The 18,766-nt window shown below is 40.0% G+C and overlaps 1 protein-coding gene across 6 annotated transcripts in view; it reads right to left on the bottom strand.

The window, feature by feature from the left end:
- Positions 1-270: 270 nt before the first annotated feature.
- The window catches only part of LOC111783702 (mediator of RNA polymerase II transcription subunit 11), an 18,892-nt gene continuing 396 nt past the window's right edge, over positions 271-18,766 (bottom strand). Inside the window, exons 2-5 of one of the 6 annotated variants that reach the window (XR_002813399.1) lie at positions 17,579-17,872; positions 2,463-2,649; positions 758-858; positions 271-546 (exon numbers count right to left, since the gene is read on the bottom strand). Coding sequence is in view for 4 of the 6 variants with exons in the window: in XM_023664622.1 (XP_023520390.1) it covers positions 2,464-2,649; positions 17,579-17,857 (465 nt within the window). In the remaining 2 variants the exon portion in view is untranslated. Of the gene's footprint in view, positions 547-757; positions 859-2,224; positions 2,650-17,578; positions 17,917-18,766 lie in introns of those variants that run through there. The other 5 variants (XR_002813398.1, XM_023664622.1, XM_023664625.1 and 2 more) reach the window with 5 other exon arrangements.

Genomic DNA, 18,766 nt, shown 5'->3' with positions numbered 1-18,766 from the left:
AAATCGATTGCAATCTGATCCTAATCCCAACAGAGCGTCTTTTACTTCTAATAGGCCATGAGAATCATTCTCAACAAGTCCATAAATAACGATCCCATTTTTTTTTATTGGGTCCCGATAGGGACCAAAGGTCACAATATGATGTGACTTATCATTTAAAGGAAAATTATGATTGAATCTAATTGTTATGTCAAGTGGTGCAAAACTCCCCTTTCTAAATTAAAAAGAGAAAAAAGAAAGTGGTTCGTTCAATTCTAAAGATAATCTTCATCGAGTATATGAAATAGTTGTTAGTGGTCCTTTAGGGAAGACGGACATAACTATTGTCCCCTCCAATAAATAGAAAGCAAAGTAAAGTATGTAATTAGGTGAGATGTGAAGAAACTTAATACATAACCCAAATGTAGGTGAGATATTCAATTCCAAATTACACAAAATTGGTCCCATCTAAGTTAATACACCATTTCTCCACCTCTATTTCTCTCCTTCCTTTCTCTTCGTTCAAGTTCAATTTAGGTAGGCTTCGACACAGATCTTCTGTTAAATCTACACCAAGCAAAGATAATAAGTGTTAGGCAACTTTTCCAATACTACCCAAGAACGCGAGCGAAGATCCATCGATGGTACCCCAACGTCGGTCGAACGATCGAGAGAAAAACAATTTATGCATCGAACTCGTCGAATTTGAACATTCCTAACAAACAATGTAAAAAAAAAAAAAAATAGCAACCATGACTTAGTTTTTCGCCGTACGTACCGTACTATAGGCTCTTTCATCAAGATTAAAGTCCCTGCACTACTGCCCAAGGACGCAAGCGAAGAGCTGCCAATGGCACCCCGATGTTAGTCGAACATAAACTGGCCAGGAGCAAAAATCATTTTTGGGTGATGGACATCGATCGTACATGTCAAAATCGTCAAATTTGAACATTCCTCACAACAATGTCAAAAAAATAACGACTGTGACTCAGTTTTTTGTACGGGTGCTTCTAAATAGTTACAAATGATCATTTGATTTATGATGAGAATGAGATACTACAACCATATGTGACAAGTGACAAATATCGTTACATCTATTCGTGTAACTTCGAAGGAAAGTATTTCCAGATAATAGACAATAATGACATTCATCAAATAATGAGAAAAAAACAAGAACTAGAAATGGATGCTTAGATACTACAAGTCGTAGAATGCTCCTAAGGATGTCGATAATCTTATCCTCATAGGTCGATGAAGCTAGTCATTAAAGTCACGACACGAGAGATGTATATAGTATGTGACAAAGATAAGGCCTGCCTACAAAAAAAGAATTCCTCCAGACAAAGTGTATGCATATACAGTGTGTTGCTAATATTCTCTCAAAGGGAAGTCCCAAGCCAATGGGTCCAACTTTTCACATCCTAAAACGTAGGCACATGGTATAAGACGCATAAAAAAGAAAGAGAAATGGGAGAATATTACTCTTAAACTTGAACGATAATCAAAACCTTGGAAGAATCAACTCCTAGTTTGGCTCAAGAACACATAAAACAGATAAAACAGTCTAAGAATCTCTGCAGGCGTTTATACTTCAATCATTCGAACATTAAAATTCAATTCTGAACGCTTCACTTTATTCGTGTAACGACCTAAACCCACCGCTAGCAAATACTGTCTTCTTTAGACTTTCCCTTATAAAGAATGTTTCGTTCTTCTCCCCAATCGATGTGGGATTTCACAATCCACCCTCCCCCTCCGGGGCCCAGCGTCTTTGCTGGCACTTGTTCCCTTCTCCAATCAATGTGGGACTCACCAATTCACTCCCTTTCAAGGCCCAGCGTCCTTGCTAGCACACCATCTCTTGTCCACCCCCCTTTGGTGCTCAACCTCCTCGTTGGCACATCACCCGGTGTCTAGCTCTAACACCATTTGTAACAGTCCAAACCCACCTAGCAGATATTATCCTCTTTGGGCTTTCCCTTTCGGGCTTCCACTTAAGGTTTTTAAAACGTGTATGCTAGGTAGAGGTTTCCACACCCTTATAAAGAATGCTTCGTACTCCTCCCCAACCGATGTGAGATTTCATAGTTCAGCCGGCAACTCCTCGATCCAAACAAATGAAAGAAAATGAATACAGCCAATAAGACATGACCTATATCAAATATAGAAAAGACCACAGATTAAAAGGAAAACAATGGATAGTTTAGCTATCCACCTTAAGATAGAGGATCTGCCTGGATTAGGATTTGTCACGTTCTCAAAATTGATATCAAAAAACTCAAATAATAATAGGATAATATAAGAGATGTACCAAGAATACAGCAGGATTTTGGTAATGAGCCGACTAGTCATGAGTGGATGCTATTAGCTCTACCTAGATCATATACATACATGACTCAAGTTTCCCCATCAACCTACGTTTCTACAACATTGTATGGGAAAAATGGAAAATAGTTAGATTGGCAGCTCACTGCGACATTTACCTCAAGCATCTTCCATTTTCACTTGATATTCATCAATGGTTTGCTTCATTCCATCCAACTTCGAAATCATGTATTCCAGTTTCTTGCAGCAAAGTTCATTAGTAATCCTTGAACTATAATCACACTTCTCGAATGGACGATATTCACACGCACTTTTGATTTCATCCCGCAACGTAACTTGGATATCCTGATTTCAAGGAGGACAAAATGTTTCACATTATTCCTCAAATATAATTCAAAGATTTAGGTGAACTATAGGATTGCATTGACTTGACACTTTTGATAAAGATGGCCCATCTTTGAACAGTACTAAAAAAGCATACCAGCCACACAACAATTATTCTTTAATTATTCTCTACAATCTGCTAGGAACCCGGTTACGTGAGCCAAATGGTAACAAATTGATATCAATCAGCAATAATATCCTTCCTCTACACTCCCGACTCCTAACCGACTCACCTAACAATCTAACGAGAAATTAACTGTCATTACGTAACGACCACCAAAATCCCGAATACCCAGTAATACTAAACACAATCATTCCACATTTTTTCTGGCAGGAACCAGAAACGGGGGAGAGCACTTTTTGTAATAAAACTTTATCTGAACTTCTGATCGGACTAAAATTAATATAATAATATTCTTTAAAAACAAAAACTAATCAAAGTTCAACTTTTTGTAAACCAGTTGTTTGAATGTAAGCTTTTCATGATAATTCCAAGTGAAGTTGCCATGAAAGTCTATTACATGCTCGAATTGACAGAGTAATGTAACTCTACAAGGAAGCCTTTACCAGATAACATACTAACACCAGTTTACAAATTCAAATTTGAAAGATCATTTATGTTATATAAGAAACAAAGCTTTTCATGGAGAAGAATGAAAAAAATGTACAAGACATACAAAGAAATAAGGCCAACAAACACTGCCTCAGCTCAAATACAAGGGAAAAAAGTCCAATGTAAAAGTATGAAACCAAGCTGGTAATTACAAAAAAATCTTGATTAATGGAGGCACATCACCAGACTCTACAAGAACTAAACCTATCCAACTCCTAAGATTCATCCCCAGACCTCTCAGATCCTCTAAAACTCCTCCTATTGTTCCTCTCCATCCTGCCCCACAAAATAGCCAAAAAAAAACTTGCGACAAAATTCTTCCTCTATCATACCTTCCCGATCAAAGAGAAACCATGTTGCTAAAGCAAATGCGAAAGCCCTGAAGAATCGACTCCAAATGAGAAAAGCAAAAGGACAATTCCACATAAAATAGTCAAGATCATCCTCCTTCCAACAAACACACTATTGCTGATTCTACACTAATGATGAATGTCTTTCAAGATAATCTTGCGTGTTCACTCTCCCTTCAGAGCTAGCCAAGAATTTCACTTTTTAGGAATTTCAACCTAGTAAAGAGAGGAAAATGCAGAGGTAACCAAGAAGGGAGAGAACAAATAAAATGAAAAAACGTTACAAGAGAAACCCCGTTACAACTTAGGAGCCGAATACTTGGAATCCTTTCTCCCATGATGGAAAATGTGATCAGACACAATAGAAATGTGCTTAGTATTAGGATAACCAGAAGTAATTTTAACCTAGGGTTCCATGTGACCACGCAAAAACCCAGGTCACTGTGCCAACCCCAACCATTGACCACCGTGCGACAACCAACTACCAACTGACAAAGAGATCTACATGAACAAAGTTTCCGACAAGTCTTAGCAGCTTTTCAAGTTGTTTTCCTGACTCCACTCTCTCTATGCCAACACTCCAAGTGGCCTCTGAAGTGAAACAGAGTATATCATCAACTAGTCTCGACCACACGACAACCCCGACCACCTGCAACAACCCCAACCGCAGTGGAATAATCAACTTCCAACCAACAGAGTCCCATGTGAACAATTCTTCCATCACAACCCCCAACCTCTCTACGTTTGTGATCTCCACTAGACGCCCAACAATCTACTCAAACCACTACAAGGCTCAACGAACAAAGCTGTTTTTTTGTTGAATATCCGGTAAACTCGCAGTGCAACTTAATCTAGAGATGTCCATGAGGAGGGCGGGAACAGGGAAGACTTCCCATCCCATGCCCACCCCCTTTTCATTCAACTTCCCCGTGAAATTCTCCATTTATTTTTTCAAAGATTATTGAGGTGAGGAATCCCCCACGAGGATTGTGCAGGGATCAAGTTCCCCACCTCTCAACTTTTTATTGTCTTCAAAACATGGTTTTTCTGAAGAAATTTTTGTAATGCATCATTTCCATTTTCTGATATAGTTTTTATTAAAAATGTAAACAAAAATCTTATATATGTTCTACCAACATCATTTCTAATCAAATTTTAGTATTACAGTATAAACTTCCACACACACACACACACACACACACACAAAAAAAAAAAAAAAAAAAAAAAAAAAAAAAAAAAAAAAAAANATTTTAACTTAAATATTACAATCATAGTCTTAAAACCTTAGATATTGTAGTATATAAGTAATAATATTTATAATAAGCACCCAAGTTCATTGGAACCCAATTTCACAAACTTTGGGATTATTAGCCAAAATAAAGTATAATAGGCTGAAATAAAATAATGGACAATGTGTAAAGTGATGAAAATGTAATTGTAAGACAGAAAATATTTTAAAAAATAACTGATTTATTATAATTTGTAATGGATATATATATATCAAAGGGGCGACGCGGGGAGGGGAATTGGGTGGGGATGGGGACGAAGAATACCCGTCCCCATCCCCAGCCCCGTTTATCGAACAAGAAGAAATCTCTCCCCTTTCCCCACTTAAACGGGGATTTCCCACCCAATTTGGGACGGGCCCCACAAGGCCCTAGCTCCGCAGGATAAATGGACATCTCTAGCTTTATCTAACTACAACCCATAGCATCCAACGGCCTCCCAAGCACGAAGAATGTTGATGGTGTGAAGATTGGGTGACTCTAATAGCTAACAGAAGAATAAAGATTATGTAAATGGACAACTTGTTTGTTGCATTGAAGAATGTTGATGGTGTGAATATTAGGCGAGTCTAATAGATAACAGAAGAGTAAGGATTGTGTTAAGATTTACCAACTTCATTTTTTGTTGTGGGTATCCAGTGGTTGATTATTGGAATTTGGGCTAAGGTATCAGCACTAGAAGTCCAAAAGAATGTGGTCATTGAAAAACAGATGGCACATACAGCAAGTGTTATGAACCCCTCATCTCACAGGCCAAGTCCCAAGGCACCACCTCCTACACTTCTAAAACGCAAGACCATCTAATAAGAATCACGGTGTTCCAAATGTTCCAACTGGACCTATTACACGATCTAAGGCAAAGAAGATTCAACAAACATTCATTCTTCATCTACAAAATTGGATTGGCTCGGTTTAACCATCATTTCTAGAATTAGGAGCTGATACGATTGACGAAGGACAACTGAATATTTGCACGGTTGAAGTTGGAAAACTTTAAAATATCAACAACAGGGTTTGAACCTACACGAGTGAAGCCCAATGGATTTCAAGTTTGTCTCCTTAGCCACTCAAACATATCAACGTTTGTTGGAAGACTTTATTGTTTTTTTTTTCGTTTTCATTTTGTAATGGTCAAATGATCAAAATTGACTTCATCTTTTGTGGAGATTAAAGGGGATTGGGATTGAATCCCGGCCACAAACATCTTTTGTCGGGAGACTATAAATACCCACAATATGTTATGTAAAAATCAGATTGGTGAATGAATGAAATTGAGATCTCGAATTGAGACGCTTCCCTTAGAAATCGGAGCATCAATTTTGCCATTTCTAAGTTTCAAAGAATTCTTGTGGTAGAATTGCATCCGAGCCATTCAATCAAGCCTTGATCAAGTTCGATTGTGGAGTCATTCAATCAAGCCTTGATCAAGTTCGATTGTGGAGCCATTCAATCAAGCCTTGATCAAGTTCGATTGTGGAGTGACTCAATTTAGAACAAGGTTCCAAATCTTGCTTCTAGATTCATTCAATCAAACCTTGATCAAGTTTGAGGGTGAAATGACTCAATTTAGAACAAGGTTCCCCATTCAATCAAGTCTTATCAAGTTGATTGTGGAGGGACTCAATTTAGAACAAGGTTCCAAATCTTGCTTTCAGATCTTCGATCATAAGAGGTAATAGGTAATCTAATTCTAGCCTTATCTCTTGGTTGATCCAAATTTCGTATAAGGAGGTGTTAATTACTTTTNCAGATCTTCGATCATAAGAGGTAATAGGTAATCTAATTCTAGCCTTATCTCTTGGTTGATCCAAATTTCGTATAAGGAGGTGTTAATTACTTTTGATTCAAGGGTTCTTGCTTCAACCTAACATATTGTGGGTATTTTTACATAACATATTGGGGTAGAATTGCATCCGAGCTTTTGTTGAAGCAAGAACCCTTGAATCAAAATAATTAACACCTCTTTATATGAAATTTGGATCAACCAAGAGATAAGGCTAGAATTAGATTACCTCTTACGATCGAAAATCTAGAAACAAGATTTGGAAACTTATTCTAAATTGAGTCACTTCACAATCGAACTTGATCAAGGCTTGATTGAATGGAGAACCTTGTTCTAAATTGAGTCATTTCACCCTCGAACTTGATCAAGGTTTGATTGAATGAATCTAGAAGCAAGATTTGGAACCTTGTTCTAAATTGAGCACTTCACAATCGAACTTGATCAAGGCCTGATTGAATGGATCTAGAAGCAAGATTTGAAACCTTGTTCTAAATTGAGTCACTTCACAATCGAACTTGATCTAAGGCTTGATTGAATGGCTCAGATGCAATTCTACCACAAGAATTGCTTGAAACTTAGAAATTGCAAAATTAATTTCAATTTCATTCATTCACCAATCTGATTTTTACATAACATATTGTGGGTATTTATAGTCTCCCGACAAAAGACGTTTGTGGCCGGGATTCAATCCCAATTCCCTTCAATCTCCACAAAAAAACGAAGTCAATTTTGACCATTTGACCATTACAAAATGAAAACGAAAAAACAATAAAGTCTTCCAACAAACGTTATGTTTGAGTAGCTAAGGAGACAAACTTGAAATCTATTAGGCTTTCACTCGGGTAGATTCAAACCCTATTGTTGATATTTTAAAGTTTTCCAACTTCAACCGTACAAATATTCAATTGTCCTTCATCAATCGTATCAGCTTCTAATTCTAGAAATGATGGTTGAATCGTGTAATAGGTCCAATTGAAACATTTGGAACACCGTGATTCTTATCACCATCATTGACGGAAAGACCTATTCAATCGAGCTAAATGACAGATATAGGGAAACAAGAATAAAACTATAGGAGATCATATGAGTACCAACTGTAACGACCCGACTTATCCTGACGGTAGCGGTCAGGGCCGTTATGAAAGATAATGCGATTTATTTGGAAAAATGATGAAAACCATGCAGAATTTTATTAGAAATCACGTGCGGGGTACCCCTTTAAAATTTCGCAAAACAATGCCGCCTAAAGCTATTTAAAACAAGGAGGAAATTTGAATCAAAGGAAGTCTGATGTGTCCGCCTAGTTCCCACAAACTAGGCATCCACAGCATAGTTTAAATTAATACAAAAGAGCGGAAATGTCTCACACACAAAAAATGAGACTACAAGAAAAACATAAAAATCCTTGAATCGCCCTGTGACTGACTTTGGCATCCTACTCGTCACCTCCGTGCCACAGCTTCGCCTAAAAAATCATTTACAAAAAAAACAGGGTGAGTATAAAAATACTCAGTAAGGAACTCCCCTATTGGGGGTCAACATATGAATCGTCATAAGGCGATCAGCCAAAACACGCAGCAGGGGATTATTGCCACCACCACCTCAACGCCACTTTCAATCCTTAAAGTGGTTATTCCTAGTTGATTACCCGAAACACACAGCGTGTAACCACTACCACGAGGACCTCACCTCCTTATTTCCTCCCATTGACTATCAACGGCTGGTTACCCAATACACACAGCGTGTAACCATTACTGGATAGTCTTTTCTAGAATCACCCTAAAGGTGACTAGTGGTGGCTAGTTACCCGAATCACACAGCAAGTAACTATTACCACAATCCTTACTCATGGCTACCTACAAGCACATTATGTCGGCAATAGACACATATCGTCAGACTGCCCAACCTAACCATATTACTCTACGATCCGAATACACAACATTCCGATTACACAACCATCCGATTTCACAACCATTCGATTACACAACCATCAGAATATTCGACAATCAGAACATACGACAATCAAAATATATGACAATCAGAATACATAGCAATCAGGATACATGTCAACCAGGTTGCATAATATTACACACAGAGATCAGATTGTTCCTGGCAAACGGATTACCCAACACCTAGCCCACAGACGATTCTGTTCAACACATTTTCAAAAAACAAAACGTTTATTTTCAACAGGCGAGTCCCTTACCTGAGGAGCTGCGTTCTTGGCCTATCCTAATCAACGACGGTCCGACTCCCCTCGAATTGAGCCTTCCTTCTATGTAGGCGTTGAACCTTTGCTACGTCTAACCCTCTTGAGGTCGGTTTTGGCAACGACGATGTCGTTCCCTTGCGGCGGCGATGTGGTGCTAGGCGGATGTTTTCTGATATGGGAAGGGGCGCGGAACGGTGTGGAAACAATCGGTTGCGAGGCCGGACCGTTGGGTGGTCGTGGCTGAAGGGAGAAACGTGAAACAAAAACAAGAAAAGAGAAGGAAGGGTGGCGGCTGGAGTAATGGGTTTCCTCCTATTAAACCCTAGGTTTATTTATTTAATTTTTTTTTATTGGGTCGTGGGCACAAAACGTGGGCCTTACAATATTCCCCCCAAAAAGAAACTTTCGTCCTCGAAAGCTTTACTTAAATACATAGGGCTTGCGCTACTTACTTCCCGTTCTGAAGAGCTCAGAGTATCTGCTCATCATTTCCTCCTCTCGTTCCCAAGTGGCTTCTTCCAGCTGGTGATTCCACCATAATACCTTGACCAACGCGATCTCTCGATTACGTAGGGTTTTCACTTTTCTATCCACAATTTGCACTGGTTCCTCCTCATAGTTCAAACTCTTATCTAACCGTAGAGGTTTGAAATCTATCACATGTGATGGGTCAGATATGTATAGTCGCAACATCGATACATGGAACACATTGTGGACTCCTGAGAGTATAGGTGGTAGGGCCAACCGGTAAGCTACTTGTCCCACTCGCTCCAAAATCTCAAATGGTCCAATGAAGCGTGGGCTTAACTTCCCTTTGCGCCCGAACCTAAGAACGCCTTTCATGGGAGCCACCTTAAGGAATACTTTGTCTCCCACCTCAAATTCCAAATCTCTTCGTCTTACATCTGCATAACTCTTTTGCCTGCTTTGTGTCGTACGCATTCTAGCCCTTATTTTCTGGATAGCCTCATTAGTTGCTTGCACTAAATCGGGGCCCAACAACTTGCGTTCTCCCACTTCGTCCCAACACACTGGGGATCGACACTTCTTCCCGTATAAGGCCTCAAACGGTGCCATACCCAACGTCGCTTGATAACTATTGTTATAAGCGAACTCTATGAGATGCAGGTGTGTGTCCCAGCTACCGGCAAAGTCCAACATACAGGCCCGTAACATGTCCTCCAGAATCTGGTTTAAACGTTCGGGGTTTGCCCATCCATCTGTGGGTGGAATGCTGTACTAAACTCTAGTCGTGTACCCAACGCTTTCTGCAGGCTTTTCCAAAACTTTGATGTGAAACGGGGATCCCTATCTGACACAATGGATACCGGTACCCCGTGCAATCTTGTTACCTCTTTCAAGTACAACTGAGCCCATTTATCCACGGAATAAGTGGACTTCCCTGGGAGGAAGTGAGCTGACTTTATCCACTCGTCAGGAGGCAGAAAACTCCAACACTGCAGTCACAGGTACGCTCTCTATTCTTGGGTATTACGCACGGGTCTTATTTGATTCGGGGTCAACACACTCTTTTATCTCCACTAATCTTGTAAAACACGCAAGAGTAGAAGTTGAACCGCTAGGGTACGGGTTGTCTGTGGGTACCCCAGCAGGGGTAAGTATGGAAGCCTTCGAGAGGGTAAAGGACTGTCAGTTGTGTGTGTCAAACCACACGATGGATGTGACGCTGATAGTCCTAGATATGGCCAATTTTGACGTCATCTTAGGGATGGAATGGTTAGCTAAAAACCATGCATCCATCGCTTTCTTCAACAAGGAGGTGGTGTTCAGACCTCCTGGTCAACCAAGCTTCAAGTTCAAGGGGACCAGGGAGGGAACGGTCTCGAGGATAGTCTTGGCATTAAAGGCAAGGAAGATGTTTTCTCAGGGTGCTTAGGGGATATTAGCTCATGTGGTGGAATCAGGGCAAACTGAGGCGAGCATTAACTCAGTGCCAGTAGTGAGAGAATTCGTGGACGTGTTCCCAGAAGATCTCCCGGGCCTACCCCCAGAGCGTGAGATGGAATTCGAAATTGTACTTGAGCCAGGAACAAACCCTATATCAAGAGCCCCGTACAGAATGGCCCCTGCTGAACTGAAAGAACTAAAGTTGCAACTTTAAGAGCTACTAAACAAAGGCTTTATACGACCAAATGTGTCTCCTTGGGGAGCCCCAGTGATATTTGTGNACTTTAAGAGCTACTAAACAAAGGCTTTATACGACCAAATGTGTCTCCTTGGGGAGCCCCAGTGATATTTGTGAAGAAGAAGGACGGCTCTATGCGCTTATGCATGGACTATCGGGAACTTAACAAAGTGACAATTAAAAGCAAGTATCCTTTGCCCCGAATCGACGACCTGTTCGACCAGTTGCAAGGAGCAGTTGTGTTCTCAAAGATTGATTTACGGTCAGGCTACCATCAGTTAAGGATTAAGGAGGGTGATATCTCAAAGACAGCCTTTCGCACAAGGTATGAACATTACGAGTTTAGGGTAATGTCGTTCGGCTTGACCAACGCTCCAGCAGCATTTATGGGGTTGATGAACAAAGTGTTCAGAGAGTTTTTAGACAACTTCGTGATCATCTTCATCGATGATATCCTGGTGTATTCCAAGACTAGGGAACAACACGAGGAACATCTCCGGAAAGTGCTGACCACTCTGAGAACGAACAAGTTGTTTGCAAAGTTCTCCAAGTGTGAATTCTGGGCAGAACATGTGGGATTTCTTGGGCATGTAGTTTCAAGCATGGGAATCACCGTAGACCCAACAAATATTGAAGCGGTGACGAATTGGCCTCGCCCGACCACAGTGACGGAAGTACGGAGTTTCCTTGGACTAGCAGGGTATTATCGGCGGTTTGTGCAGGATTTCGCCAAGATCGCCACCGCCTCACTGAGTTGACCAAGAAAGGAAAGTCGTTCAAACAGAGGTTAGTATCTGCCCCGATACTCACTGTACCGTCAGGAGATGGAGGCTTTGTAGTGTACAGCGATGCTTCAAAAAGGGGGTTAAGATGTGTCCTCATGCAACGTGGGAAGGTTATTGCCTATGCTTCACGTTAACTAAAAGAATACGAGCGAAACTATCCCACCCACGACCTAGAACTCGTAGCAGTGGTATTTGCATTGAAGATTTGGAGACACTACCTTTATGGAGAAAGGACCCAAATTTTCACTGACCACAAGAGCCTTAAATACTTCTTTACTCAGAAGGAGTTGAACATGAGACAACGCAGGTGGTTGGAGTTAGTTAAAGACTATGACGTGGAGATACTCTATCACCCTGGAAAGGCGAATGTGGTAGCTGATGCGTTGAGCCGAAAATCAACACACACGTCTGCACTAATCACTACACAAAAAGCAATCCAGCAGGATCTGGAACGCGCCGGGATAGCGGTGGCCATGGGGGAGGTCGCCGCTCAATTGGCCTAGTTAACGATACAATCGACCTTGAGGCAGCGTCTTATTGATAAACAGGATGGTGATCCAGATTTGGTTGGAAAAAGACGTTTGATAGATGGCAATCAGACAGAGGAGTTTTCATTGACAACAGATGGGGGGCTCTTGTACCATGGGCGGTTGTGTGTGCCAAATGAAGAAGAACTAAAGGTAGAAATCCTAGCCGAGGCTCACCACTCGCCATTCGCCCTGCATCCTGACAGTATCAAGATGTATCAGGGTTTGAAGCGACATTATTGGTGGCGGAATATGAAACGTGATGTGGCCGAGTTCGTGAGCAAGTGTCTGGTTTGTCAACAAGTCAAAGCCCCAAGGCAGAAGCCGGTGGGGCTATTACAACCACTTAGTGTACCTGAATGGAAGTGGGAGAACATCGCCATGGACTTTATCGTGGGATTACCAAGGACAGCCAGAGGCTACACAGTTATATGGGTTGTGGTTGATAGGCTCACAAAGTCAGCTCACTTCCTCCCAGGGAAGTCCACTTATTCCGTGGATAAATGGGCTCAGTTGTACTTGAAAGAGGTAACAAGATTGCACGGGGTACCGGTATCCATTGTGGCAGATAGGGATCCCCATTTCACATCAAAGTTTTGGAAAAGCCTTCAGAAAGCGTTGGGTACACGGCTAAAGTTCAGTACATTCCACCCACAGACGGATGGGCAAATNAAGTTCAGTACATTCCACCCACAGACGGATGGGCAAATTGAACGTTTAAACCAAATTCTGGAGGACACATTACGGGCTTGTATGGTGGACTTTGCCGGTAGCTGGGACACACACTTGCATCTCATAGAGTTCGCTTATAACAACAGTTATCAAGCGACGTTGGGTATGGCACCTTTTGAGGCCTTATACGGGAAGAAGTGTCGATCCCCATTGTGTTGGGACGAAGTGGGAGAACGCAAGTTGTTGGGCCCCGATTTAGTGCAAGCAACTAATGAGGCTATCCAGAAAATAAGGGCTAGAATGCGTACGGCACAAAGCAGACAAAAGAATTATGCAGATGTGAGACGAGGAGATTTGGGATTTGAGGTGGGAGACATAGTATTCCTTAAGGTGGCTCTCATGAAAGGCGTTCTTAGGTTCGGGCGCAAAGGGAAGTTAAGCCCACGCTTCATTGGACCATTTGAGATTTTGGAGCGAGTGGGACAAGTAGCTTACCGGTTGGCCCTACCACCTATACTCTCAGGAGTCCACAATGTGTTCCATGTATCGTCTCAGGAGTCCATAATGTGTTCCATGTATCGATGTTGCGACTATACATATCTGACCCATCACATGTGATAGATTTCAAACCTCTACGGTTGGATAAGAGTTTGAACTATGAGGAGGAACCAGTGCAAATTGTGGATAGAGAAGTAAAAACCCTACGTAATCGAGAGATTGCGTTGGTCAAGGTATTATGGCGGAATCACCAGCTGGAAGAACCACTTGGGAACGAGAAGAGAAAATGATGAGCAGATACCCTGAGCTCTTCAGAGCGAAAAGTAAGTAGCGCAAGCCTTATGTATTTAAGTGAAGCTCTCGAGGACGAAAGTTTCTTTTTGGAGGGAATATTGTAAGGCCCACGTTTTGGGCCCACGACACAATAAAAAAAAATAATAAATAAACCTAAGTTTCAATAGGAGGAAACCCATTACCTAGTCGCTACCCTTCCTTTCCTTTCTTTTTTTTTTTTTTTTTTTTTTTTTTTTTTTTTTTTTTTTTTTTTNTTTCCACACCGTTCCGCGCCCCTTCCCATATCAGACAACATCCGCCCAGCACCACATCGTCGTTGCCAAAACCGACCTCAAGAGTGTTAGACGTAGCAAAGGTTCAACGCCTACGTAGGAGGAAGGCTCAATTCGAGGGGAGTCGGATCGTCGTTGATTAGGAAAGGCCAAGAACGCAGCTCCTCAGGTAAGAGACTCGCCTGTTGAAAATAAATGTTTTGTTTTTTGAAAATGGGTCGAACAGAATCGTCTGTGGGCTAGGTGTTGGGTAATCCGTTGCCAGGAATCTCTGTGTGTAATATTATGCAACCTGGTTGACATGTATCCTGATTGCTATGTATTCTGATTGTCGTATGTTCTGATTGTCGTATATTTTGATTGTCGTATGTTCTGATTATCTTATATTGTGATGGTTCTGTAATCGAATGGTTGTGAAATCGGATGGTTGTGAAATCGGATGGTTGTGTAATCGGAATGTTGTGTATTCAAATCGTAGAGTAATATGGTTAGGTTGGGCAGTCTGACGATATGTGTCTATTGCCGACATAATGTGCTTGTAGGTAGCCATGAGTAAGGATTGTGGTAATAGTTACTCGCTGTGTGATTCGGGTAACTAGCCACCACTAGTCACCTTTGGGGTGATTCTAGAAAAGACTATCCAGTAATGGTTACACGCTGTGTGTATTGGGTAACTAGTCGTTGATAGTCAATGGGAGAAAATAAGGAGGTGAGGTCCTCGTGATAGTGGTTATATTTCGGGTAACCAACTAGGAATAACCACTTTAAGGATTGAAAGTGGCGTTGAGGTGGTGGTGGCAAGAATCACCTGCTGCGTGTTTTGGTTGATCGCCTTATGACGATTCATATGTTGACCCCCAATAGGGGAGTTCCTTACTGAGTATTTTTATACTCACCCTATTTTTTTTAATGATTTTTCAGGCGAAGCTGTGGCACGGAAGTGACGAGTAGGATGCCAAAGTCAGTCACGAGGTGATTCAAGGATTTTTATGCTTTTCTCGTAGTCTCATTTTGTGGGAGAGACGTTTCCGCTCTTTTGTATTAATTTAAACTATGTTGTGGATGCCTAGTTTATGGGAACTAGGCGGCCCCATCAGATTTCCTTTGATTCAAATTTCCTCTTTGTTTTAAATAGCTTTAGGCGGCATTATTTTGCGAAATTTTAAAGGGGTACCCGCACGTGATTTCTAATAAAATTCTTCATGGTTTTCATCCTTTTTCCAAATAAATCGCATTATATTTCATAACGACCTTGACCGCTACCGTCAAGATAAGTCGGGTCGTTACAGTCGGGACGTTTGTGGCCGGGATTCAATCCCAATTCCCTTCAATCTCCACAAAAAAACGAAGTCAATTTTGACCATTTGACCATTACAAAATGAAAACGAAAAAACAATAAAGTCTTCCAACAAACGTTATGTTTGAGTAGCTAAGGAGACAAACTTGAAATCTATTAGGCTTTCACTCGGGTAGATTCAAACCCTATTGTTGATATTTTAAAGTTTTCCAACTTCAACCGTACAAATATTCAATTGTCCTTCGTCAATCGTATCAGCTTCTAATTCTAGAAATGATGGTTGAATCGAGCCGATCCAATTTTGTAGATGAAAAATGAATGTTTGTTGAATCTTCTTTGCCTTGGATCGTGTAATAGGTCTAGTTGGAACATTTGGAACACCGTGATTCTTATCACCATCATTGACGGAAAGACCTATTCAATCGAGCTAAATGATAGATATAGGGAAACAAGAATAAAACTATAGGAGATCATATGAGATTCTTTCCGATGTCTGACAGCATCTTATTACACTCTACTATTGGCTCCATTAAACTAAAAGTTCTTCCAAGGAAAAATGTTTACCAGAAAAGACCATTGCATGGAAATGATGGTGTTATTTTTATTCTAGTGGGTGAAGACTAAAAAGGATGGACAACTTTCCTCAACCTCATTGAAAATTGCCCCCATCGTTCGCCAAAAAACCTGATCAATAACCAAAACCTATTCAACCTCATAATAGAAAGAAAAACCACAACTTTTCCTATCAACCCACACAGCCCTTGCTTACCATTAAAAAACCATCACAAAAGCCAGAAAATCCAAAGGAAGCTACAGAAACTTACCTTTCGATCCTCAACAAAAAGGGAAGATGGTCATCACAGAGGTTTTCCCATCCCAGTCCCTATCCTATGGATACATTGGTGATCATTACTCATAAACCCTTCCACCACGATTGGTTCATGAAAAACATAAGCATATAATCTCTATTCAGTGATTTTTGCCATCCAAATCCTTTTAAGGCGGACAAAGCGATCAATGACACAAACTGAAGATAAACCTGAATAGAGGAGAAAAAATTGGACTGTAAAAATTTCCAAACCCATGATGCAAACACAACTCGCAACAAACCCAAGAGATTTTGTTGAATCCAATCACATGGATAGGTCGAAAAACACATCTCAGAACAAACCCAATCGAAAGAAGCAGATTCAAACAACCTACATGCCTTTTTGATGAACGGCTACAATGCTTCAACTCTTTTGATGGTAGTGCTCCTCTTGAGATGAACGGTGTTGACAAACGGTCACTCTAATATGATGACTCAAACTCTAAACCTTAGCCCTACTTGGAAGAGAAGAAACCCTAAAGGCAAAAAGGAAATAAATTCTAAAAACCCTATATTTTAGATGAGAGAGTTACATCTGTATATGCCTGCAGAAGACCCTAAACTAAAAGAATATATAATTACCATAAATAACAACTATACATAAAAAAAGATTTAAAAAAAACATATATTATAATAGAAATGAAGACCAGCAACTTCAACTGCCTGTCAGTCAGTAAGGGAACAACGAAAACCAAGGGATACCAAGAAGAAATTATCAAAAGAGGGCAAGCCAGAGGCTATCAAATGGACCCTCTATCTGAAAAGTGATAGAGTTGTGGGAATAGAGCACAAAGGGTTTCATCTCCACCCAAGTATCCTCCAAAATATAATAGTTAGCACCTTCGCCCATCAAACAATTAAAATTTGAGAAGATAAAAGGAAAACATGAAGCAATAGCAGTCTACGGACTAGAACCCTTAAACTAAACTTGAGAATCATTTGATCGAATAACCAAACATTCAAATAAGGAATCAATTGCCAAATTGTACAAAAGGAACCCAACTTTCATGGAGGAAAAAGAAACAAAAGAAGACAGAAGGGTCAAATCAAAATAATAAATAAATAAACAACTGCAACACAAACACTAGACCTACAAAATTGACGCCCCAAAAGGAACCCAACAGGCCCTAACCTAGCTAAAATTGAGGAAGAAAAGGGTTTAAGAATAAAACCAACAAATAATTACAAAAGTTGTTAAACACAGACGCCCAATGTGAGGCGATAAACCTAGCTAAATTTGAAACAACATTTGACGTGAAGAACCACGGTCAAACACAGAAGACTCACCTTGATGAATTGCATGAACTCACTGCAATGATTGTTGACAAATTCCTTTCTTGGACCAGCAGGGTTGGCAAGCTCTTCCATGACTCCCCCTGCAAGCTCCAAAACCCTCACAATTCTCTGCAGGAATGGAACACAAAAATTGGCCGTAAGAAATCTTGTGGTACAATTAAAGACCATGCAAAGAACTAGAAACAAAAAATTTAGGGTATAGAAAGTTAGTCCAACCTTCTCCACATTTTGAAGGCGTTGCAACGAAGTATTCTGGGTCAGCGGATCCATCAAGAGCTATCCTGGCTGTGACAAATCTCACAGCAATTAAGAATTTTAAACTAACTGATCTGTGAACAAAATAAAATTAAGAGAATAAATAAATAAAGTTAAAATAGTGTACGCATAACTGTTAACATCTTTTAAACTTAAATTGTTGAAATAATGAATTACAAGTCGAATTTCCATGACTAGTGGCGTTCCTAATCAAAAGAATTCAAATGAACTTTGGAAGGAACATCAAATTGTGAGTCATAACCGATCACAGGTTTCAGACATTATTGAACATCTGATAAAGATAAAATTCAAACATATAATAGAAAAGAACATCTGATAAGGAAATTAAAGTACGCTTGTTAACTTTGAACATTTTCTATATCTTTTTACATCATGAAGTACGAAGCACATAGACGGCTATTAACGGATCTTATTTCAAGTAAATTCGAAGTATCAGTGATTATTGGTTAATGAAGGAGATAATTTAAATTTAAAGAAAAGGATCATCGTGTTCTCCCCAACTATAATCTACAAATCTACAAACAAAAGTACGGTGGAAGTTGTTGGGTCGATCAATCTAACTCCTACAAGCTTAGGACTAAAAGAGAATTGGATAATACAATAGATTACTTAATAAAGAAGAACGGAGATGCTAAAAAATTCATGGTTACCAAAACAGAGCAATTTCCAGAAGAGACCGAACAGATACAAATTTGATTAAAGCCCCAATTGATTAACATATGCAACAAATCAAAAGGCAAAACACGGCTGTTCGAGAAGTCCCAATTTGCTGAAGGATGTGTTCTGTTTTTCGTTTCTATTTGGCTATTGTTTATGAAAATTCAAAAAAAAAAAAAAAAAAAAAAAAAAAAAAAAAAAAAAAAAAAAAAAAAAAAAAAAAAAAAAAAAAAAAAAAAAAAAAAA

Source organism: Cucurbita pepo, chromosome LG20 (assembly GCF_002806865.2).
Source record: "Cucurbita pepo subsp. pepo cultivar mu-cu-16 chromosome LG20, ASM280686v2, whole genome shotgun sequence".
Classification (NCBI taxonomy): Eukaryota; Viridiplantae; Streptophyta; class Magnoliopsida; order Cucurbitales; family Cucurbitaceae; genus Cucurbita; species Cucurbita pepo.
The sequence above is the reverse complement of the archived record's forward strand: the minus strand, read 5'-3'. Positions and strand labels throughout refer to the sequence as shown.